At 39.9% G+C, this 25,681-nt stretch overlaps 1 protein-coding gene across 5 annotated transcripts in view; it reads right to left on the reverse strand.

Annotated features, from left to right (window-relative positions):
* Positions 1–25,681, reverse strand: part of LOC124993408 (collagen alpha-4(VI) chain-like) — a 129,881-nt gene that overhangs the window by 92,209 nt on the left and 11,991 nt on the right. For 4 of the 5 annotated variants that reach the window (XM_047565222.1, XM_047565221.1, XM_047565223.1 and 1 more), the window contains exons 4-9: positions 16,127–16,215; positions 13,482–14,084; positions 10,458–11,045; positions 9,150–9,755; positions 4,840–5,469; positions 1,142–1,687 (exon numbers count right to left, since the gene is read on the reverse strand). In XM_047565222.1, the coding sequence (XP_047421178.1) occupies positions 1,142–1,687; positions 4,840–5,469; positions 9,150–9,755; positions 10,458–11,045; positions 13,482–14,084; positions 16,127–16,202 (3,049 nt within the window). In that variant the 5' untranslated portion in view covers positions 16,203–16,215. Of the gene's footprint in view, positions 1–1,140; positions 1,688–4,839; positions 5,470–9,149; positions 9,756–10,457; positions 11,046–13,481; positions 14,085–16,126; positions 16,216–25,681 lie in introns of all 5 variants that reach the window. The other variant, XM_047565219.1, reaches the window with a different exon arrangement.

Genomic DNA, 25,681 nt, shown 5'->3' on the forward strand with positions numbered 1-25,681 from the left:
GCCACTCAGACTTCAGATAGAGCACCAATTTCCAGAATATATAAAGAACTCAAAAAACTCTACACCAAGAATACAAATAACCCAATCAACAAATGGGCTAAGGATATGAACAGATGCTTCACAGAAGAAGATCTACAAGCAATCAACAAACATATGAAAAATGTTCACCATCTTTAGTAATAAGAGAAATGCAAATCAAAACTACACTAAGATTCCATCTCACCCCAATTAGAATGGTGATTATCAAGAATACAAGCAACAATAGGTGTTGGAGAGGATGTGAGGAAAAAGGTACACTCATACCTTGCTGGTGGGGCTGCAAATTAGTGCAGCCACTCTGGAAAGCAGTGTGGAGATTCCTTAGAAAACTTGGAATGGACCTACCATTTGACCCAGCTATCCCACTCCTCGGCCTATACCCAAAGGACTTAAAATCAGCATACTACAGAGATACAGCCACATCAATGTTCATAGCTGCTCAATTCACAATAGCCAGACTGTGGAACTAACCTAGATGTCCTTCAATTGATGAATGGATAAAGAAACTGTGGTATATATATACAATGGAATATTACTCAGCTATGAAGAATAATAAAATCATGGCATTTGCAGGCAAATGGATGAAATTGGAGAATATCATGCTAAGTGAGATAAGCCAATCTCAAAAAACCAAAGGATGAATGATCTCGCTGGTAAGCAGATGATGACACATAATGGGGGGTGTGGGGGGCAAGAATGGAGGAAGGAGGGACTGTATAGAGGGAAAAGAGGAGTGGAGGGGTGGGGGGGGGAGAAAAAAATACCAGAATGAATCAAACCTCATTACCCTATGTAAATGTATGATTATGCAAATGGTATGCTGTTACTCCATGTACAAACAGAAACAACATGTATCCCATTTGTTTACAATAAAAATAAAAAAATAAAAATAAATAAATAAAATAAAAAAATAAAAATAAATAAACAGTCTTTTAGTAACAATATAAAGTTTGACCAGCTTGGTGTATTCCAGGTCAGTGTCACTTCAGGATGTGCATCCCTGACTTGCCAACAGTGAATCACATTTAGAGAATGAAGCATATTCAAATAGGTTAGACACAGATAACTTGAGAAATAGAAAGTGAAGTAAAAAAAGTCTTACTCTCTGAGGAGCAGATATCCTGTACCACTTCCTGTTGGATGGCCTTCAAGGAATCAAATTCATACACAAAAAACACCTTGTCTTTTGCTATTTCCTGAAGCTCAGTAGTGTCAGCATCTCTTACTCCAATAGCATAAATGATGACTCCGTCACCCCTCAATCCCTCCGCGGCCTCAGCCACTGGGTCTGAAGATTTGCCATCAGTGATGACTATAAGATATCGAGCAACATTGATTCGGGCAGTGTCTGCAAAGACCTGAGTCATGTTATTCAGGGCCTCCCCAGTTGCAGTACCACCTCCTCCCTGCTGGATGTCATCAATGGCTGCCTTCAGCTCTGCCACACTGGCATACTGGCTGAGGATAAATTTGCTTTTAATTTTGTCTGAGTACTGAATGACTCCAAATCTCACTCTGTCAGGCCCAATCTGGAACATCTTTATCACCTCATTCATGAACACCTTCATTTCAAGAAAATCCTCTGGGTTGATGCTGCCAGACCCATCGATAAGGAAGTAAATATCTGCCTTTTCGATATGCACACAACCTGGGTAATGAAAAGAGGAAACAACCTGTTAGAACAGAGTCTGAGATGGTGTGTAGTCAAAGCCATTGATCCTGATCTCCACCATATTCCCTCAGCACTCATTATCTCCTCAGCTCCCTCACCCTCTGGTGGGACAACTCTGAGGTGAATTCTGTTTCCCCTGAGGATCCAGCAGAACTGGGCCCCAATTGCCTACAGCAATAGCCTAGAGGTTACCTCTCACTCCCTGTTGGCTGTCTCCCCTTTCCATTCTATATAATTTTCCCCCACTTTCCATTCTTGAATTTCCACTCCCTTACCAGTATTCCTTAGGGTCACCTCCAGATAAATTGCTCACATCCTAATCCTTGTCTCAGAGTCTATTTGATCATACTCATTTAACATAGGAAGTAAATATAACTTGAAATTTCTCAAATGGGAAAGTTAAGAATAAAAGTTAAAAGTTAGAGGATCTTTGAAGCTATGAATTGTCTCCATTTCTTCATCCTGCATCACATCCAAGTCCCACTTTTTAAATGCATGGGCAAGAGTGTACTTTCTGAAATTTAATTTAATTGATTTAAGTTAATCTGATTTAAACTAATTTAAAACTTTCAGTTTTAAATGAGCCTAACTTAAACTACTCACTTGGTATTAAGGTCTAGATTCCAAAGGGCTCATAGATTTTGACAGCAGGCTTGGCTCCTTTGCAGCTGAATTTCCTGTCAAATAAGACCTCAACTCCTATTCAAGAAGCTTATTGTGAGGCATAAGTAAAATCATGTAAACACAACAGAGCTGAGTGCTAAAATTTTAGGATTAAAATTATCCAGTTTTTTTTTTATTTGTTCTTTTTACTCATACATGACAGTACAATGTATTTTGCATACATGGATATACATACATGGAATAAAACTTATTCTATTTAGGATTCTATTTGTTTTAGTCATCTAGCAGATTCCTCAAAAAGAACGAAACACTTTTCTCCTCGCCTTTTTAAGTGAGGTCAGCCAGCCTTGTGTTATTCATCTCTGCATTCCCTTGACCCAGGGAAGAACTAAGGACCTTTTCATGTCTCCTAGCTGTTAAAAGGGGAAATGGTCTGAGGACAGAGTTGATCTCCCCCACTCCCCTCTGGGAAGAAGACCTAGGTCCATGCAATATGTGGGACATAACTTACACTAAAATAGAGAGAGAGATAGAAATAGACATAGAGATGAAATGGAGGTAGAGACAGACAACAGAGATGGGATAGAGAGGTGAGTTTCATCTGAAGGAAACTCAAATTTAATTAGTCATCCTGTATTTCATCTGCCAACCCTACCTCAGAGGATGACACATTAGAAAAGAACGTGACTTAGAGGGGTCGAGGGAGAAGTCTGCCCCTGTGGTAGGTATTTGCTGAATCCTGGAGAGCTGGGGGCGGGGATTGTGGGAACATGGGGCTGAAACTGGGATCGTGCTTGGAGACGGCTAGATGGCTGCCTGGAGTCTGAGAAAAGGACCTCTGTGCAGAAAGAGGCATCTCTCTAGCAGTGACCCAAAACACCTCCCCTACAACCCATTGTGCAGAAGAGTCAAGGGCCTGAACACTGCCTGGCATATACATTCTTTCCAGTCTTGGCACCTGGGGAGTTTTGGGGGTTGGGGGATATATCTTATAATCTGGATACTGCCGAGCATCCACATCTATTACCCACATCATGTGCTTCGCAGTGTCACATAAAAATAGCAAATGACCAATAAGTGGTAGATAGTATGATCATTATGATCATTTAGGATAGAATTCTGGTAAAAATCATCAATGCCTCTATTTATCTCTGAGCTTTCCCCACCACTATCTCCTCTAGACTTTGGGATGATTTTTTCCATTTTCAGATAGGTTTCTTCTTTGCTGTGGGAAACAGCTCTCAACTCTTCATACTCTTTATGAATTAGACTCCTAAAGACAGGAAGTGGAGAAGGAAATAAAATTCATCTTTAATAATTTTCTTTCTCATTCCAAGAGAAAGGGACTGAAAATTCAGGTCAAAGAGAAAGATGGAAACTTATTTACATATTTCTTATTTCTACACCTCAGGACAAGTAATCAAGAAATTACAAGATCATTCAGCATTTTTTTTAACTCAGTAATTTTCCCCCTGAAGATATAATCACAGCTTTGAATTTTTAAGTCAGATATCTACATGTCAATGATTCTCATTTAAATCTACGATTCTAATTTGAACCTAAGAAATACCAGCATAGGTGGACAAAAATAGACAAGTAGGCAGATAGAGACAAAGATGTTTTTAACAGCCAGGAGGCGGCAAATTGAAGATTCAAACTTTTAGGGGTTTTTTTATTCCAAAATGCATATACTTTTTTTGTTTTGTTTTGTTTTAGCTGCTATACAGTAGGAACTCTCCTAACTAACCTCCACCTAATTAACTCATCAGATAAATTGCTGGTCTCCCTTCCTTCTGTAAAACATGAATGTTGCTCCCATGGCTTTGCTCCATGGAAAATAAGCTAACTACGAGAGAGGTGGGTTTGCTCCCAGCCTGTCTATGGCAGTTTTATTATAATTACACAATTAATTAGATATTGTGCAAATCAATAAGACACAAGTGTGAATGAAAGAGATTCATTACATCTATGAAAACCAGCTTAAATGCTTAGAAAATAATAAAGATAAGTTGTTTCCAAAACATTCTTGAGATCATAGAAATTAGTAAGGATTTCTGTACTTGGATTGTTTCAGAAATGGCTACATTCTCTTCCCAATTTAAGGAAACTGAAAGCAGAAATTATGTGCAATATACTCTTTTATGGCTTATGAAGAGAACATACAGAAATTCAATATTCAAAGAAGGCTTGGCCCTACACCAGAAGATTGGCAAGTATCAATCCACACAGTTCTGAGGGTTTCTACTGTAAATCTCTTCATTCGAGTGTTAAAAGTGTTGAAAGGTAAAATAGAATAAGATGGAATGTTCAGTGTTTACTTCATATTCTTCTGCACTACTCAGGAAAAAGAAAAAAAGAAAAACTTTCTAGGTTTTGGGTTTCTCTCTTTTAATAAATTGACTCCGGAATTTTTTCTCTGCTGTAAGGTAGAGAGGTAGGTATATAGCGAGCAAAGTAAAAATTTAAAAAGAAAAATTAATCAAATTTGGAAAAGGTCTTCCTACCTTTTTGTGGAGTATAGACCTTCCCAGGAATGAACGCTGTCCTGTCCATAATCTCAGGGCAGAGCTGACTTTTAAGCTCGCTTCCCACAATGAAGAGTTGCAAAAAGGATTCAAGGGAAATGGCATGTTTCCAAGGAGGATATGTGACCATCTTCTCCAAGTCCTTGCTCTCTGAGGCATGCTGGGTGCCCACTGCATAGATGGTCACCCCTGCCCTTCGAAGGTGAGAAGCGGGTCTGGACACACTGTCCTGAGAGAAACCTTCTGTGATGACCACAGCTATCTGCTGCACACCTTGGTTGGACCGGCCACCCTTCTCCTGAATGAAAACTTCATTCCTCAGGAAATCCAGAGCAGCACCAGTCTTTGTCCTTCCTCTTCTTCCCTGGTAGGTTAATTTGTCCAAATGCTCCAAGATTTTGGCTGAACTCTGAAATGTATCCAGTGCAAATTCAAGTCGTGGTTCCTCACTATAGAAAACCAAGGCAATTCTCACAGCATCGGAATGAATTCTTAGAGAGCTGACGGTCGTCTTTAGGAAATTGACAACTTGTTGAAAGTTGGATTGCCTAGCCCTGCTAAAGTCCTCGATGAGGAATACTAAGTCAGTTGGGATAGCAGTTGGACATGCTGTAAACACCCAAAACAGAAAGAAGTGTTTTTGCATGAGAACAGAGAAATAAAGACAACATCCATATATAAAGTTATAATATATTAACATACAATATTTTAGTATTATAAATTATATTAATATATGAGCTTCGTGCATTTTTGCATTTTGAGTTTTTATTTATTTTTCCCAAATTTTTATTGGCACATTTGAATTATATATAGTAGTGGGATTCATTGTTACAGTCATATGTGCACATGATATAACAATATGATTTGGTCAATACCATTCCCCAGTATTTCCCCTTTCCTTCCCTTCCTCCATCCCCATTCCCTTTCCTGTGCTTTACTGGGTTTCCCTTTGCTTTTACTGAAACACCCCCTCTTCTTTTCCTTTTTCCTCCCTAGCTTCCACCTATACGAGAAAACATACAACTCTTGAGCTTCTGAGTTCTCTTATTTCACTTGATATAATGCTCTCAAGTTCCATCCATTTTCCTGAAAATGACATAATTTTGTTCTTCTTTATGGTTGAATAAAACTCCATAGTGTATATATACCATATTTTCTTTATTCATTCCTCTGTTGATGGACACCTAAGCTAGTTCTCTATTGGGTATGTATCGCACAGTGTGATGAATATAATTCTTCAGGATAAATACCAGTATTATAGGGTCATATGGTATTGTTTCTAGTCTTTTGACAAACCTTCATACTGATTTCCATAGTGGTTGTACTAATTTACAATCCTACCAACATCCTCTCCAGCATTTTTTATTACTTGTATTCTTGATGGCTGCCATTCTAACTGGAGTGAGATGAAATCTCAGCACAGCTTTGATTTGCATTTCCCAACTTCATGCACTTTAGAATATACTGTAAGACTTTGTTTAACAAAGAACATCACAGGGTTCATGCCTGTCTCAAAATTCTCACAAGAAAGAGTATTCACATCATTTGCAAACCACGTAAAGGTAAGAATGAATATCCACAATAAAATACTTAAGATCATTTTTCAACTTATCTGTCTCTTAGAAGAATGAGTCTAGACTAGTTTAGGTTTTTTTTTTTTTTCCTTTGTTTTTCTAGTTTCAAGAAATCTTGGGTCAAATTCTCTTTTATAGGTCTGAAACCTCCTCTATTTAATAATTATTTCCTCTCTCAATGAAAGTTGGGAATAACAAAGTGTGACTAATTTGTACACCTTGTTCTGATAACTGTCATGTTATTTCAACAGAGACAATATGAAATGTTATAGGGTTCTGTGTAAAATCTGTTCAATTATTGGGTTAGCTGGCTATTTTATTTTGGTATAAAAGGACCTCCCCTTCAGCCTTCCTCAAGTGGAGGAAGGAAGCATGAACTCCATGCCTTGCAGAATCCAGACAACACCCTCCCTATCTGGGGCAATGCCTAATGTAGGGAAGCTCACCATGGCCATATGTCACGGGGTCCAGATCTGCTTTGATACATGATAAAAGAAATCTATCAAAATTACATATGCCAAAGGCTAAAACTGGTATATGGACAACTGAATATTGTGAAATAAGGTCTAGAGAAGATAATACAGGGCCACAGAGTAAACTTTTGACTTATCTTTGATCTCTTGGTATCCTGTAATTTCCCTTATGGTTCTGTTTTATAAAGAATCAACAATCAAGCCTAGATTTTAAAAGATTTTAAGAGTTTAGCAAATCTAGAGCACTTTCTCTAGAAACTCCAAACATCTTTGGCTTCTCCCTTCCTTCCCCCAATGGTACCAAGTGTGCTGTTATTCTCCTTTTGGGTCGTCTCCAAGATTCAGCTCTTTTGTCATTATCAGAGTCACTGTTGGACTGGGCCCACATGTGACCAGATGGCAGTTCAGCCTTAAATACCTTCTGAGTCTGAGGTACCACCTAGAACCCAGCCTGCCCACCACAGGTTCTCTTCAGATTTGCTCTGATCATGTCACTTTTCCTGCTTAAAAGCCTCCAGTTACTTGTAGTGCCTTGGGACCCTGTAATCAGAGCACATCCTACCTAATCTAATCTCATCCCTTATAGCTTCTAAACCCTCTCTCTGGTCCCAGTTGGTGCAGTTTTTTCACTTTCTTTCACATTTATTCAGGCTACTTCCACTTCTATATCCTTATCAGGAGTGTGGAACCCTTACCTGGCTCTTCCCCTTGCCAAAGTGCCCTCTTCCCTTTTCCCCATATACCAAGATAACACCGTACTAAGGGACAGTGCAATTCCTCCTTTTCACATTCTCCAGGAGGCCTTCTTTTTGCTCTAATTCTACTTAATGTAGTATCTACAGGGTGCTTCTTAGTTCATTGTTACTCTGCTGAATTTTGCTCTTCTTGTCTCATATGTGTTTGTCTTTTCTGCCTATAAAACTGCAAAGCCCTCAAGCTCCAGATGTTGGGAGGTCTAGGGAGAGGCATGACAATTCAGAAAAAGAAGAGATGAATTTTTGATGTTCAAATCAAGGGATCTTCACTAAGAGGGTAACTTGAGAACTGAAAGGTAAATTTTGACTGTGGGTATTCCAGGATGATAACACAGTGTTCGAGAACAGAGACGGAAGTGGGAAAGCTAGACATAAATATGGCAAATAATGAATAGTTCAACTTGGCTGATGAATAGAATATGTAAAAAGACTTAGCAAGAGATAGGGCACAGTGGTTCCCAGCCAATAGTGTTCATTGGCAGGAGACATTTTATGTACGAGGGTATTTGGGGTTGCACAATAATTGGAGATACAGTAGTATCAGGATTGCAAAACCTCTGACAATGCCCAGGAAAATCCTGCACTATGAATTGTCCTACCCAAAACACTCATAGCATCTTCCTTTAAATGCCAACCTAAGGAAAGATTTTTTAATCCCTTGGGAAAAGCTTGTTTATGGTAGTTTGGATTATTGTTCAGAAATATTCATTTCTGCCAGGTGCAGTGGCACATGCCTATAATCCCAGCAGCTCTGGAGCCTGAGGCAGGAAGATGGAGAGTTCAGAGTCAGGCTCAGCAACTCAGCAAGACCCTGTCTCTAAATAAAATATAGAAAGGGCTGGGGTCGGGGCTCAGTGGGGAAGCGCCACTGGTTTAATCCCCGGTACCAAAAAAAAAAAAAAAAAAGAAATATTCATTTCCATGGGAAGAACATACTTTCCTATTCCACTGATGTTGACAGTCATATGATTTTCTTTGTCCAATGGAAAGTTCATAAATGTGGTAGGAGTCTGAAAAGTACTTATGTGATTATATTTCTCTCTTGTACCTCTACAATTACCATGGAAAGAATATGCTTATACTAGCCTGATGACCCCAGGAAGTAGATGAGAGATATGAGGAGCAGAGCCAAACTTAGAGCAGTCAACCCCCAGCCAAATTCCAGGTCTACAGAGCCCAGGTGAGATCAGCAAAGCTATCAGTTAGGCCCAGTCAAGATCAACTGACCAGAATCTATGAGAATAAATTATTCTTTTCAGCCACTGACTTTTCAAATGGCTTGTTATGCAGAATCCTTGTGACAACCAGCGTTGATACAAGATGTGTACTTGAGGCATCCCGGACCTCCTTCTCTTCCTATTCACTGGTGTTAGGGTCCCAGCACTAAGGGATCCAGAAAGCCCCACTTCTCTGATCTTGCCCCAGAGTTTCCTCTTTGACAGTGAGACCTTTGACAGTGGTTCACATAGCCAGGGACCAAGCCTTACCTACTGCAGCTTCTTTTGTAGCCTCCGTCCTGAACTCTGGCTGTCCAGTCCCTTGGATCACCACACTCACATCCTGCGTTACCTGTGTGAGTCCATCTTCTCCCTGCACATCATACACAAGGGCTGGGGACCCTATCCCCTCCAGTTCTCCCCTGTCAAAGTGCTGCACACCCACAGACACAACTTTCACGCCTTTCTTCCTCAGTGTCTGTGCAGCATCCCAGATCTCATCCTCAGATTTGCCAGAGGTAATGACCACTGCATACTGAGGAATGCCCTGCAGAAGCCGACTTCCTGCAGCCTCCTGGAGGAAGGTCCGATGCAGGTACTGCAGAGCTTTGCCTGTCCTCCTGGAGCCACCTCGGAGCACAAAGCGCTCACGGACATGAGTCATCATCTCCTTCTGTGTCTTGTAGGTATTGAACAAAAACTCAGTGTGACCTTGGTCACCATACTGAGCCAGTCCAATCTGGTACTTGTCCCTGCCAACCTCCAGCATACTAACTACTCTGGTGATGAAATTCTGCATCCACTGAAAACTGGTCCATGATGTCTCCCGTGAGGTGTCCACAAGAAAGACCACATCTGCATAGGCCTTGGTGAATTCTGGAAGTAAAGGAAGGAGGGAGAGGAAAAGACACAGAGGACAAAGTTAATTGAATCAAGCTCTTATGAAAATTTCATAGCGTGGCCAAAGTAAGAAGGAAAGGTGCTGCATCTACACAATGCTATATATTTCGTACTTCCCCCTCCTCTGTGTGGATGTTGTCACAGGCTCTTTCCCTCTTCTGACCTATTGCCTCTATTTCCTGCTTTATTAGAATCTTTCCATTGTTCTTTTTCAACCAGTGGAGCAAGTCTGGAAAACTAACCATTACTAAGTAGTTAATCTGTATTAGAGTTTTTTATATACGATCTGATTTTAGTCCTCATAAATCATTCTTTTGGGCAATTATTATCATCTCCATTGTGCCAGTGAAGAAACTGAAGAAGTAAAGCTGCTTGTCAATGCTCACATAACTAAAATATGGTAAACGAAAGATTAATAAGCAGACCTTCTAGACTCTGAAACCCGTGGTGTTTCCTCTAAACAACATGGTAGAATGTTCTTTTTCTTCATTTCTACTAATGAGAACTCCATCTATCCTTCGAGCCCAACTCAGACATCCCTTCCTTTAGGAATTGCCCCAGATTCTCCACAGATGATAGACATTCCTTCTTCTGCCTCCCACAATGCTCAGAGTATGTTGGCCCATATAGATGTTAAATGGTTTGGTTGCAATGTTAGGTTTCGACACAGTTTCTTACCTTTTATCTTACCCTCTACTGCTGAGCACAGAGTCTGAAGAAGGCTGCCTGAGAATTCCTGCAGGATGTTGAAGTTTTCAGTATTGAAGAGAAACTTCTCAAATGGCTCACTGGCTATTTTTTGCAATTCCTGGACATCCTGAACATTGACTCCTACCACATACACAATAACTCCATCTTCTTTCAGCTGGTCTGCTGCATCCTGGACCTCATCATTTGACTCCCCGTCTGTCACCAGGATAACTATCTGAGGAACCCTGTCCTTGGCCCGGCTGCCACCTGTCTCAGTCAAGAAGTTGGTCTGGATAAATTCCAGGGCACTCCCTGTGTTTGTGCCTCCCGTGCGGTAGGGAAGGTTCTGAATATGCTCCAGGACCACACTCTTCAGAGTGTACTGGTTCAGCTGAAAGGCTGGGTAGATGTTGTCATTATATTGGGCGAGCCCTACTTGGACCTGGTCACTGCTGATATCAAGCCCCAAGACAATGGAATAAAGGAAGTTCTTTACTTTCTGAAAGTTCTGAGGTCCAATGCTAGTAGAGCTATCCACTAGGAACACAATATCTGCCAGGGCTACTTCTCTGCAAGCTGCAAAAGAGAAAGTAAAAGACATGGAGTCCCTGAGTCTTTACTAAAAACACTTAGAATCAATGGCACTAAATGGTGCACAGATAGGAAGAACAATAGCAGGCAGATGATAGTGGTTGGTCCCCAGTGCGCTCAAGTGACGTCACTTTCCTCCACTCGGTCATCTTCTAGGACTTCAGACCTGCTTTACTGATACCTCCAACATAGAAATCCACTGGGATAATCCCTTGAATCTTATTAAAGAAGGAAAGCACTGGTGTGAAATGAACAGCAGACTGCGGAAAAAGGAACTTTCCAGTCCAAATAAGCCATCAGCCTCCTATCTTTTCACAAAAGGAAGGTGCTACACCAGCAGGGCAGAAAGGTGGAACATGTTCCATGTTCCTTGATACATTTCATGCAACACTACCACTCAGTAGCTCTGTGACCTGCTTATCACTCACCTCTTTGAGACTTAATTTGCTTCTCTACAGCACTGAAATCTTTAGACTAGCCATCAGACTCTTCTGGGGTTGTTTGAAGGATAAAATAAAATAATCTCCCACAGCTGACACTCTCTGTGCTCTTCCCAGGTCCTTTTGGATTCCTTTTCACCATTTCTGTGCACTGCTCTTTGGAAGGTTTCCCTCCAGCTTTTGGAGCTTCTTCACTCACAGTTTAAAAAAAAAAAAATGCCCAGGTCTTTGCTTAACCCAAATTCAGGGTCAATACACCTTTAAGGCATGGAACAATCTTAAGTTCCACTCCCAGGATCAGGTTGAAACTATTCTTTGTGGAACTTTTGCCTGAGATCACACCCTTTCTTACTTTCCTCTACTTCTCTGTCCCTCAAACTCGGTATCCTTGCTTGTGACACACCACATGTATCCAAATCCTTGTCTCAGGCTCTGTTCCAGACCTGTTCTGTTCTAACACACCTGCTATAGAACAATGGGTCCGCTCGAAAAGACCTGGGATGTCTTGTGTTACCTTTGGCCTGTTTCCTCATCTGAAAAATGCAAGTAATAACACTCATTACCTGCATATCCAACAAAGTTGAGATGATGGCTCAGTCAGATGAACAAAGTAAGCAAGTTGTGAAAAGTATAGAGCACCAAGCAAATGGTAGTTATTATTACTATGTTTCTGAAACCTCTTTGTAAACTTTAAAGTGTTATAGAAAAGTAAGAGGCATAATATTTATTTGTTCATGCAAATGCAGAGCTACAATTTGTCACTGCTGCATCAAAGGGTCCAAAGTATGAGCACTCCTTCCCAACTCACCTACTCTATACAAAATACCAAAATACTACTGTCATGTATAACTAAAAAGAACAAATTTTAAAAAGAATTAAATATTTTAAAAATGCCAAAATAATGAATGAATAACAAAGGCTCTCTCCTCTTGTAGATTTTGATGGAACACACAAGCAATTTTCTCTTTCTCTGTTCAAAGTATAATAAAACAAAATATGCTTTATTATGGAGATTAGTAATTAACTTATAAAGAATCTTCACCAGCTTATGTCCCATTTCCAATAGAAGTATAAACTGATGACAGCTACATCATCAACACAGGTAATGACAAGTAACACTAGGTGATGCTTTTGGGCACTTCTGGTTGCCTATGCACTGGGCCAACCACTTCTCTTGTACAATTTTGTTTAATGCTTTCAACAACTCTCTAAGACAGATAGTTTCATCCCAGGAAGAAAATTTAGATTCAGAGAGATTAGCTTATTTATCCAAAATGACACACATAGAAAGTAGAGAACTAGCCAAGCATGGTGGCACATGCCTATAATCACAGCTACTCTGGAGGCTGAGGCAGAAGGATTGCAGGTTGAGGGCCAGCCTCAGAAATATAACAAGAAACTGTCTCAAAATTTAAAAACAAATAAATAAAAAGGGCTAAGGATATAACTCAGTGGTAAAACACCCTGGATTCAATTCCTCATACTCAAAAAAAAAAAAAAAAAAAAAAAAGTAGAAAGTAGAAAACTAGAATATGACCCAGGTCTTTCTTTTTCCTAAATTTTTCCTCTTGAACAGTACATTATACCGAACACTGGCAGTGAAATAAGCACACTTCCTAGGGGAACTACGGCCCTCTCCCCTGTTCTGCACCCATCCCCAGGTTATATGGATAAGTTAATTTAAGAATAACAATATCTTTCTAGAAACAAATAATTCTTCATTCAAAAATGAACTTACCCTTCATCCTTAATGCCAAATACTAATATACCAGTCCATAGAACCAGTGTAAGATCCACAGGATTGATAAGTCTTTGGTTAGTGATTAGAGAAAAGCATAGAGCACAGACGACTTAATGAAATTTTAATTCAAAATTACACATGCAGACATATGGAAAATAAGGAGAGTAGGAGAGATGAATAAGAGCAAACGCTTTGAGTTTTGTGACATTCAAAACAGAAAAAAGAGAGAAGTCTGTGTACCTGGAGACACAGGGCCAATTGGTTGAGCTGCCTTTGCCAAAATATCACACAGCTCAAGCCGAAGCTTCTGGGCAAGACTGGCCAGCCCAGAGAAACTGGGAACAAAGGAGATAAACTTCTCCTTGGGACTACTTGCAATCTCCCTGAGCTCTGCCTGAACTGCATTTCCGATACCAACAGCATAAAGTAGGATGCCCGCCCTCCTAAATGCCTCAGCAAGTTCAGGAACGTGGTCCTCAGCCTGGCCACTGCTGATCACCACGGCGATCTGGGGCACCCCTTGGCTTGCACGGCTCCCGGCTCCCTCCTGGAAGTGGTGATCTAGAATGAACTGCAGAGCCAGGCCCAACTTGTTGCCCCCAGACTTAAATTGAATCCTCTGAATATGTCTCAGCACATCGCCTTTGTGGTGGTAGGTGGACAGCAGGAACTCCGAATGAGGTGCATCACTGTACTGGGCCAGACCCACACGGATGGTCTCTCTGCTGACGTTAAAGCTGTTAACCAGGATGTACAGGAAGTTCCGCACACTGCGAGCATGTTGGGGATTGATGCTGGTGTCCACCAGAAATACCACATCTCCCACAGAGGCCTCCCTGCAGACTGAGAAAGAGGTGCTTTAAGATAAAATGTTATAAATTGACAGCTACTGGTTGGAAATTCATCTCTCCCAATGCAGTGACTTACCCCCTACATACCCAGGTCCAAAGGATGCCAGTATGCACACAGCCCCAGATCTGCAAACATCTCCTTTACTTCCTGTGGCTGCCCATCCAGTCCCCTGCCACCCTCCATTCCTTTCTGACATTTGATCCTTCAGTTAGATTCCTTACCCTGACTCTCCACACATCCCTTGAACTTAATAAAAGAAACCAGTTTTGTACTAGTAGTGGGTGCTGCTGGTACCCACTGAAATCCCCTTTGACTGGCACACCTATTCCCCCAGTTGCTGCCAGGGCTACAGCTAACTGCTCACATCTGTGAGAAGAAAGGAAGGAGGTAGGGTGGGAAGGACACACTTACATGGGTGGGAATCTTGAACAATAATGAAAACAAGGGAATCAAAATTCTAGAGCTGAAAATAATCCTGTGAGACTATTCCATGCAATGTTTGTAGCCATGAGATCCATGTGACCATTGAGCACTTAAAATGCAGCTACTATGAGCAAGAAACTAAATTTCACATTTTACTTCATTTTAATTTATTTTAGGTACTCACATGCAGCTAATGGTCACTGTATTGAATAGCACAAGTATAGAATAAGGAATCTAATTTGCCCAAGTCACAAAGTAGGAAAATAAAACCTGAAAAGGAAAGAACCTCATATACATCCATTCAAAGAGCTAGATAGAACCCAGGTCTCCTAACATCCAGTCCATATCCTGAAGGTTAAATTTAAAATCCATGTTTCACGCCAGTCGTATTGGCTCATACTTGTAATCTCAGCTACTTGGGAGACTGAGGCAGGAGGATCAAAAAGTTTAAGGTCAGCCTCAGCAATTTAGGGAGACCCTATTGCAAAATGAAACGAAAAGGGCTGAGAATGTAGCTCTGTGGTAGAGTGCTTGTTTAACATGAGCAGGGTTGTGGATTCAATCCTCAGAATCAAAGGGGCAGAAAAGTCCATGTTTTAGAAAAGTAAAGGCCAAGTGAGAGCTTAGACAGAGAAGGACTGGAGGAAGTTGGTCTAATCCAATCCAGGGAAAATAAATCCATCTGTCACTTCTGCAGTGGCTTTGTCTCCCTTTGACTCTCCAAAGTGCAATCTTGTTGGGAAAAAATAATTCAGTGATTGTTCCAGGGCTGGCTTACTGGTTTGTCCCATAATTATCTCTCTCAGGATCAATCAAATTCAAACCATGAAGTGTTTCCCTCATCTCTCCAAGCAGAAGAAATCTCTCAGCTGTAGGAATATTTCTCAGACAAGTATTAGTTCCATCATGTGCAACTGCTGAGATGTATTACATTTTCATACTTTGTAACTTTCTAAACTCCTCCACTAGAGCTTTCTAGTTTTAGAAGGTTTTTGAAACATTACAAGATTGACTATCACCACTTCTGTTCACAGGGATGGGAGCCAGGACCAAAGGAAAAATTTAGAGAGCTTCATGTTTTTTCCCAACAAATAACAGTCTATGTAATTATATTTGAATATTTAAACCTCATAGTGTCTCAGTGGGGCTTCGGGCTACTCAAACAATCTTCTCTTGATATGACTTTCATTTTGAAAAGTCTCAACACTATTAAAATGACTACAAAAAATTTGTAGCAGTATCACCCATATTTGGTGAAGCTATCCATCTTGTGATGACAATTATCCTCTTGGAACAGCTCTGCTAAAGAGACAAAGCAGAATGCAGATCAGGCCCCATTTACAAAAGCACTTGAGAGCCTGGTATTACATTTTGAAGTGTGGTACTTTTAATATCTCTCTCTTTTTTTTTGTCATTTGAGATTAAGGATTGAAAAAAAAAATCAAGTACCTATCATTTACTAAAAGTTCCCAGATTCTGACTAAATTCTCCTTCAATGAATTGATTCCCCTTTTCTAAGTATGAAGTTCCTGTAATATTTTCTAAGACTGTCAGGAACACCAGATTCCTGGCAAGGTAATCATCTGATCTTAAAGACTCCCATGCATTACCAATCCTCTGTGCTCTGATGAAGCCAAAACTAGCTGCAAGGGAGATGGTGACCCAAAACATCTTCCAAGTCTCCATTCTAGATGCAACCCTAGAGAGAAAAAGAAACACTGTAATTTAAAAATGTGCCTTCATACATTTAAAAGGAGTACCTCATATTGCATGTAAATTATATCTCAAATGATATTATTTTTTTAAAAGCACAATTAGACCCCCAGATCAACACTTTATGAGAATAAAGGAAGCTGGGTGTGGTGGTACACGCCTGTAATCACAATGACTCAGGAAGCTAAGGCAGGAAGATCACAAGTTCAAGGCCAGACTCAGCAATTTAGCAAGACCTAATCTCAAAATTAAAAAAAAAAAAAATGACAGACTTTTTATTTTTAAAAAGTAGCCCTGGAGTTCAATCCCTACTATAAAAAAATTAAAAAATAAATAATAAAGAAAGAAATGTTGTCACATTGTTTCAATTATGCAAGGAAACTGGTCTTGTTGATCTGACTCAGGAAGAATTCTGTAAACACCCACAGTGTACACCTCAGACCTGACTGTTGAAAAGTTGTCCAGATGTGACTATAAAAGGAAAAAGCATACAGGGCATGGGATAGAACTTCTGTTTCACACACTGAATTCACTTGATGGAACATAAACATGTCTCAATGATTTTGCTTACATTTTTATACAAGAGTTTGATGACCCCATAAACATTTGTAGCATGTAGAAATATTCAAATATCTCAGGAGCACATCTGCCTGATAAAATCATCCCAGCCCAAAAATACTTTATAAACTTCCAGAAGAAGCAGAACATGACCATCCTCTCCCCTAAGTGAATTCATATCCAAAGCATCCATTAAAATCATTTACTCTTGATTTCTTTTCTGTTTTTCCACTCTATGAAAATACCTTTGTTTAAAAATAAGAACAACATGGGGCTGGGGAGATAGCTCAGTTGATAAAGTGCTTGCCTTGCAAGCACAGGTCCCTGGGTTCTATCCCCAGCACCGCAAAAAAAAATAAAGAAAAAAAAAATAAGAACAACATGGTAGTCACAATTGAACAAGGGGTCCAAGTGGGGCAGGAGATACTTCATTTTTGCATCCTTGGATATCCAGTTGCACAGACAAAACTCTTGGAGAGAGGTTACCTGTATTTGAACCTCAGATCCTCTACTCAATAATGGTTCTTAGGCAAATTGCTTCACTTCTCTGTGCCTCAGTTTCCCCAACAGCACCTACCTTGTGGTGTTATCAGGATTGAGTTCATTATTATAAAATACTAAACTTGTGCCTGGCACGTAGGAAACACTCTTTTGTTTGTTAAATAATATTAGTCTTCTTGGAATTTCATTATGTAAAATTTAAAAAGAATTTTCCCTAATTTGAAACTCAAGTCTGTAGAAATAGAGGAACTGATACTTGCCTATGTATTAATAAAACACTTTTTGTGTAATTTAATGTGTATTGTTTGATGTAATTCATTTACTTAATTTTCACTCTCAGTTGACTGCTGTTTTATAAGTTATTCTACTAATAGCTTCACATTTCTCTCCTCAAACCTGGGAGAAGGCAGCAGATCAGGCATTACTGTGCTCATTTTGTTGATGGAAATAGAAGAAATTGGGTGCAAGTGTGATGGGCTGACAGATCTGACTCCATGAGAATGTTATAGGCCAGACTCTAAGGGAAATGACTAAACAGACTCCATTTTACTCTGAGACCCCATGTTATGTAGGAAATAAGCCTCTCCCATGGGGACACCCTGCCTCTGTACCCATCATCAGTTACTTAGTGTGACATATTTAACAATACAGAATGACAATTCCTAGGTAAAGAAAAATTGCTCTCTTTTGATTCCTATTGCTCCTAAACAATGTACCATGTGAACAGTGATTGTGTGGATGTTAGTAACCATTCTTTAGTTTGTACCTAGGTAAGGGTCATTTTGACCCACTTCTCCCTCTGTTGATGATCTCATGATGTTAGTTTATAATTTTGAATCATAGCAACAGACACTTATGATTGAGGTGATTTTTGGTATAAGAACCCCTACAAACCTGTGGTCAGAGCTGTTCTCCCAGTGGCCAGTTTTTGGGGCATTGTGTGAGACAGTCAGCTGGCCGGCTTAATAGACTCTCAAATTTGGACTTCTCAGTGGTGATCGGTCTGTTCTTAAGTTGCGCTCCATACAAGACAGGTTAAGCAGCATACCAGAGCTACACAGCTATGGGCTGTCAGGACCAGCCCACATACCCCAGGTGACCTGATTACAGGTGCAGGACCTGAATGGACATCAACCATCTGCTTCAAACCCTTCAGTGAAAATCTCCAAGTCAAGATTTGTCATTCAACTCCTGAGTATACTTTATGTCAAATAATGAACTGGGAGAAATTTAGCCTGGGGTAAAAAAGGTAAACTGAAGACCCAAGTTCCTTTATCTATCAGGTCTTCAAGGAGCAACATTTGTGTCCAAACTCTGTGTTAGGTGCTGCAGGGAATGGAATTAATTATAAATGTCTCGTATAGGCTTAGAGAACTGAACGTTATATTTGGAGAAATTTTACTATACCAGAAACAATTTTAAAAATTGGTGAATGTTAGAGCACATTTCTTTAAACACACATTTCTTTAAACATATTGAAGAGTTTAAGCAAGAATCTGTATAGTAGCCACATCACTTTCAGACTTGGGCCCTTCAGATGGAATATCATGTGCAAAGAGCCATCACCAGGTCTACAAGTGCCAGATATCCAACAGTTGAGTTCCTCTTTCCAGAAAGTGTGAAGTGTAGCTGCCCTACTTCCCTAAGGACACTTATCTACTGCTCATGCTCAATTTACTCCTTAAGAACTATTCAAAGATGTGAGGTGATCACATCTTTTTCATTATTTACACCCTCCACCCAAAACAGTGAAAAACTTGACTTCAAAGGCAGTCCATAGACTTTGACTCTGGCTTCAGCTTGGCCATTTGCTCTGCTAACTTGAACAAGCCATTTCATCTTTCTCCTATCCATTTGCCTTCAACAGCATCTTTAGTTCCACACAGAGAAAGGCAAGTGTCTATTATCAAGTAAATGGAGAAAGGAAAGAGAAAATTAATTTTTAAATGTTTTCTTTGTATATATACAACTGAGGTAATCAGCAGCTTCAAAATATTTGGATGAAATAAACATTGCAAATGTGAAAATTAATTTTAACACATTTTTAAATTTTCTTTCCATTTACACTTCATTATCTGTAATCAGAGCTGACTTCTCTCGTTTTTATTTTGTTTTTTCTTTTCTGGACTTTTGGCTTTCTTACAAAAAAGTCTTGCAGTGTACCACATCTGGACAGGAAGCTCCAGAAGGCAAACAATTGGGGGACATGAACAAACTTTTCTGTACACATAATGTTAAAATTCAAACAACATGCATGAAAGTAAGAACAAAACTAAAGTTTAGTTTTAACCTATTGCATAAACATTACCATTTGCTTTCTGTGCCCATTCACAAATCTTACGATGGTTTGGATATATATATACAATTTTGTTTTAAAATATTTGAGGGAAGCAGTGTCAAACATTTCAATGACAATTAATGTCTCATTAGACTCCAAAAAAAAAGATCTTGGAGCTTTCCTCCAGCAAGGGATAAGTATCACAATACCCAGAGTTTAGCATAACTCTCTGCAAAGCAATAATTGGGTGTTGACGGTCACGATATTCCAATCAGCTGTGGTAATTACAATACTGGCACACAATTAATTTGTGAGTTTAAAATTTTGGAACAAAAAAGAATCTCAGTTGAACAGTTTGTAACTATCCTAGACTCTCTTCATATCCTGTCTTGTCTGGTTCTTTATATTGCCTGGTTCATCCATCAATTATGCCCTTTGCTCAAAGTGACATCAGCAAGCTGGCCAACTAGAGGTGTCCAATGCTCTCCCCCACCCCACAGAAAGGACCCAAACAATGAAAAAACAACAACGTTTTTACAAGGGTGACTAAAAGACAGTGCTGGAGTGCAGAAGGAGTGGCAGAAATCCTGTAGAGCACAGAAACTCAGGATGGCCACATAGAGAAGGGAACGAAACACCTTGCCGCTGCCACCCCATCCCCCTAAGTCACAATCAGTTTGCAACCAGGACAGACTCCTCTCTGAAGGTAGAGGTAATCAGGAGGTAATCAGGAGGCCTCAGTGGCCCTAATCACTGCACTAGTAGTCTTTGCTACTAGAGAATCCTGCACTCGCATAGGCCATGAATCCAGTTGGGGTGCCACCTGGAGTTCCAGGGGTTACCCTACTCCAGGGAAAGAGTCTAAATTGCACCCCACCATGCATGCACGTGGGTGCACGTGCCTGCTGCACCATCTTGTAACTGGAACCAGTGATAGAGAGTGTCCTGTTCCGGGGGGACTGGTAGCCACTGCACCCCTCATCCCTAAGGCTCTGCCATCACTGCACCAGGCTCATACATGGCGGTGCATCATTTCCTTTTTATGACGGCAATATAAATGATTGAATAAGCTACTGAATGATTTAATGCAAGGAAAAAGAAAACTCAAACTCAATTTGTGTATGGTTTATGAACTCCATCATCCCATTTCATGAGCCTGGCTACTTTTCTAGGGCATGTTCATTCAGGAATGCTCCCTAGAATCCACTAAGAAGATCAGGCTTCTCCATAACCTTGGGCAGGTCAGGACACACTTGTCACCTCTCTACTCTCTGTCATCAGAAAACTTAGAAAGTGCAGGTTATGAGAATAAGGAAGGATAAGCCAGGTTGTCATGTACACAGTCCTTTATTTTCTGTATATTCTTTAAGAAGATTTCCCCAAATACAAATTAAAACTACATTAGGATTTCATCTCACTCTAGTCAGAATGGCAATTATCAGGAATATCAACGGTAATAATAATTGCTATGCTGGCAAGGATGTGCAGGAAAATGTACACCCATACATTGTTGATGGGACTGCAAATTAGTACAACCACTTTGGGAAGCAGTGTGGAGATTCCTCAAAAAACTAGGGATAGAACCACCATATGACCCAGGTATCCCACTCCTTGGTATTCTCCCAAAGGACCTAAACTCGGCAAACTATAACAAGACATCCACCTCAGTGTTTATAGCAGCACAATTCACAATAGCCAAATAATGGAATCAACCCAGATGCCCATCAATAGATGAATGAATCAAGAAAGTGTGGTATATAGCTGGGCATGGTCGTGTACTCCTGTAATCCCAGTGACTCAGGAGGCTGAAGCAGGAGGACTGAATTCAAGGCCAGCCTCAGCAATGGCGAGGCGCTAAACAACTCAGTGAGACCCCATCTCTAAATTAAATACAAAATAGGGTTGGGGATGTGGCTCAGTGGTTGAGTGCCCCTGAATTCAATTCCCAGTTCCCACACTCCAAAAAAGTGTGGCGTTTATACACAATGGAGTTTTACTTAGTCATAAAGAAGAATGAAATTATGGTACTTGCCAGGAAATGAATGGAAATGGAAAAATCAGGCTAAGTGAAATACGTCAGACTTAGAAAATCAAAGGTCAAATGTTTTCTCTCATATGTGAAATTTAAAGCAAAATTAAGGGAAAGAAGGCAGTGGGGGAGGGAATCTGATATCATAAAGATATAGAGAAGATCAGTGGAGTAGAAGTAAGAGAAGGAGAGACGGGGAGGAAGGAAGGGATAGGGAAAGAAATATGGAATGAATCTATCAGAGTCATGTTATATACACATTATAAATGTATCAACGGGAATATCACTTTTATGTATATGTAAAAAGCACCAATCAAAAATAAATAGCCAAGTGCAGTGGTACACACCTGTAATCCCAGCAACTTGGGAGGCTAAGGCAGGAAGATTGCAAATTTGAGACCGGCCTCAGCAATTTAGCAAGGCCCTCAGCAACTTACTGAGACCCTATCTCAAAGTTTTAAAAAGGGGTGGTGGAGGCTGAGTTTATAGCTCAGTGGTAAAAGCACTGCTGGGTTCAATCCCCAGTAGCCAAAAAATAAATAAGCGAAGGTGTGAAAGGAATACCAGTAGAGGAGAGAGAAAAAGGGAGGGGAGGAGAAAGGAGATTTAAATCAAATTCCTTGTATATATAATTATGTCAAAAGGAGCCTAGATACTATGTATAAATATAATGCTCTAAATAAAATTTTTAAATGAAAAAGATTTCTCCAGAAACAGGAATGAGAGTATAGTGTGGTACAATGAAAATGATACAGAACTTGACTTTGAATTTTCTGGTTCAAGTTTCAGAATATTCCTATTATGTGGTTTCTTAGAGAGTGTCTGGAAATCGCTAAGCCTCAGCTCTGCCTGCCATGAAACAGAGGGAATGATACTTAGCCAGCACCACCGGGCAGAGTTACTGGGAGCACAGCATGAGCTAATGAAGGAGGAAGGATTTTGTAAAAAGTTACATAATTGGAGGTGTCATCATTGCCTTTGTCAACTAACAATATACAAAACAGAATCCCCAAAACATAGTTCTTTCTCATTGACAGGACAGAACAGTAGCTTTTTTTTTTTTTATTTCAAGAGAAATGCTTTGCTTGATCAAAGAGCAGACCACATCTTTGCTTCAGAACATGTAGGAAATAACCAGGCTACAATGAAAGTGAGATTCTGAGTTATAACAGACATTTACAGCAATGAGAGAGCCTCCCTAAGTCAAAGGATCCAGGTGCCAGGTGCAATTCCAAGCTGGTGGCAGTGTGGTCCCCAGGGTGAAATAAGCTCTTTAAAATTAGCCATGATTGTTGAAATGAATCTTTTATTTTATCTCCAGAATCTCAGCATTAAGTAAGTGGCATTAAACTACTCTTTATATCATTTTTTAGTTTTCTTAAATAATGTTCAATAATTTCCTAAAAGACAAATTGAAAAGAAAAAAAAAAAACTAAATGCAGCAACACAAGCCTTTGTGCCCCTAAAAAAGATTTTAAAAATATTTCTTTACAGATTACAAGATGGATTGACTAGGCTACAAAATATGATGAAGGTCACATAGTTAGAAGATATGTTCTGCCACGTTCATTCAGAAATTATAGATTCTGAAAACATCACTATTCTCTTGTTCTCCCTGCATCACTCCCAGGCTTCAATACAAGTGCACATGTGCACACACTCACACACACACACACACACACACACACACACACACACTTGGCAGGCTCCTATTCATCTTCAGAAATCCAGCTCACGTGTCACCTCCTCATCAAAGTCTGATGGCAGATCACTCCCTGTCATGTTCTTCCTCTGAATCTTACACACTTATTTCAATGAATCACTGTATTTGTGAAGATTATATCTGCCTAGTTTTTATTACTCAATGCCTGAAACAGTTCTCTTCTTCATTCTTTCCCCTTTTTTCCTTCCTTTACTTCTCTCAATAGAGTCTTCTATTTGCACACCAAAAACCATGGCGTTATCATTACTCGTTCTCATACACACCCTACATCCAACTGTCGGGAAATCAAAGAGATTATATCCAGAAGCTGACAATCTCTCACCACTTCTACTGCCACCGTGATCCCTCTTGCCTGATGACTGCAAAACCTCCATGGTCTCCCTGCTCCACCCTTTCTCCTTGAAGTCTATCCTCAACATACATCCAGGGAAATGCTTTTAAAATCTAAGTCACCTCTGCTCAGACTTCCCATGGCTTCCTGGTTTACTCAGAGGAAAAGACAAATTAGCCTGCAACATGCTAAGTGACCTGGCCCTCAGTTTCCTCTGACTTGTCTCTCACAGATCACTTTGGCCTATTGGCTGTTGTTCAGATAAGCTGGACACACCGCCTGTATTGAGGTCTTTGCACTTGCAGTTTCCAACTGTGGGGAATCTTTTCCCCTTATCTCCATGATTAAGCCCCTCTCCTCCTTTCAGGTCTTTGCTCAAATGCTACCCTTATGGTGAGGTTCACCCTGACCACGCTGTCCAAAATTGCTACCCACCTTCACTCTCCCAGTATACCTTGACCCCCTTACTCTGCTCTGCTTCCCCTTTCTTCCTGCTCCCGCCACCTTCTATAATATTCACTCCATAATATTCATCATGGTTATTATTGATAATTCATGCTCATACCCTCACCTTAGCTAGAATACAAGCATCAAGAGGAATCCTTTTGTTTTCCACAAAGTATCTCCAGGATTTAGCACATAATACGTGCTCAACAAATATTTGTTACATAAATTCGTTAGTTCAAGAAAAAATAAAAAGACTTCTTTTCTTAAGATAAAATATTCTAAGCAAAGGCTTAGAGGTACTTTGGAGGAAGATCAGTTTACCCTAGACCATTATTTTGGGTAAGTGGAGGAATCAAAACCTATTGAGTTCTCTTTTATGCTTTCATTACAATTATATTTTAAGTTCATGTATTGAAAATATAATCAGGGTGCTGGGGTTGTGGCTCAGTGGTATAGCACTCGCCTGGCACATGTGAGGCACTGGGTCTAGTTCTCAGCACCACATAAAAATAAATAAATAAATAAAAATAAAGGTATTGTGTCTATCTACAACTAAAAAAAGTACTTAAAAAATATATATGTATATAGTCAGAACAAATAGCACAAAACACTTGGTGGATCTGTGAAACTAGTAAGCCCGAGTAGAGGCAAAGTATTTTAAGTGGACTTGGTTTAAGAGCACAGAGAAATCTAAAGCGGATTCAGTCTGTGATTGTAACCCATGTCCAAGGAGGCAAGATGTGGTTAGAATGATGAATCTTCTAAAACAGCCATAAATATTCACTTAGGTAGTGAGTGCTTGTTCAAACATAAGACACAAAATTAACTTGGAACGTCTGGGCAAAACAATTTCCCGTGTGATCTTTTTAAAGGGAATCACATTTTGGGGCTCAGAATACTTAAGGTCAAAATATCAGAGTGATATTATTCATCATTTCACTTCCTAACGTCGCTATAATGTGCTGTATTTGCTGTTTCTGCAAAATGTTGACAGGGCTCCATTACTCTTGGCCAGTAGTAAAATAAATACTTCCACAGAGCTTTCCAGAAAGTTCATTCCTGAGAGTCTGAAACTACCAGATAGAACTCTATGAGGACAGACTGCTTCCAAAGGTCACTGGGCTACACATTCAGAGCCTGAAATTTTTAAAAGGGCCCTTTTGTAATTTTCTTCCCTTGGACCTATTTCTTAGCCTCTGAAGACAAATACAGAAGAGAAGAAAAGGGTAATGACTTTTTCTCTTGGGGAGTCTATAGATAATTAACAGTCAGTATTTTATTCTTTTGCCCCATCTCTGTTTGTTCATAACCATATCTGCCCTAATCACCTAAAAATTATCCATAAAATCTAACTCTAGCCAGACACAGTGATGCACACAGGCAAGTCCAGCAACTCAGGAGACTGAGGCAAGAGGATTGCAAGTTCGAGGCCAGACTCAGCAATTTATCAGTGCACTAAGCAACTTAGTGAGATCCTGTCTCAAAATTAAAAAATAAAAAGGACTAGGGATATAGCTCAGTGGTAAAGCACCCCTGGGTTCAATCCCAAAAATAAAAGTACTAGGAAGGTAGCTCCGTGGGTTCA

This window comes from Sciurus carolinensis, chromosome 9, assembly GCF_902686445.1.
Source record: "Sciurus carolinensis chromosome 9, mSciCar1.2, whole genome shotgun sequence".
In the NCBI taxonomy this organism is placed as follows: domain Eukaryota; kingdom Metazoa; phylum Chordata; class Mammalia; order Rodentia; family Sciuridae; genus Sciurus; species Sciurus carolinensis.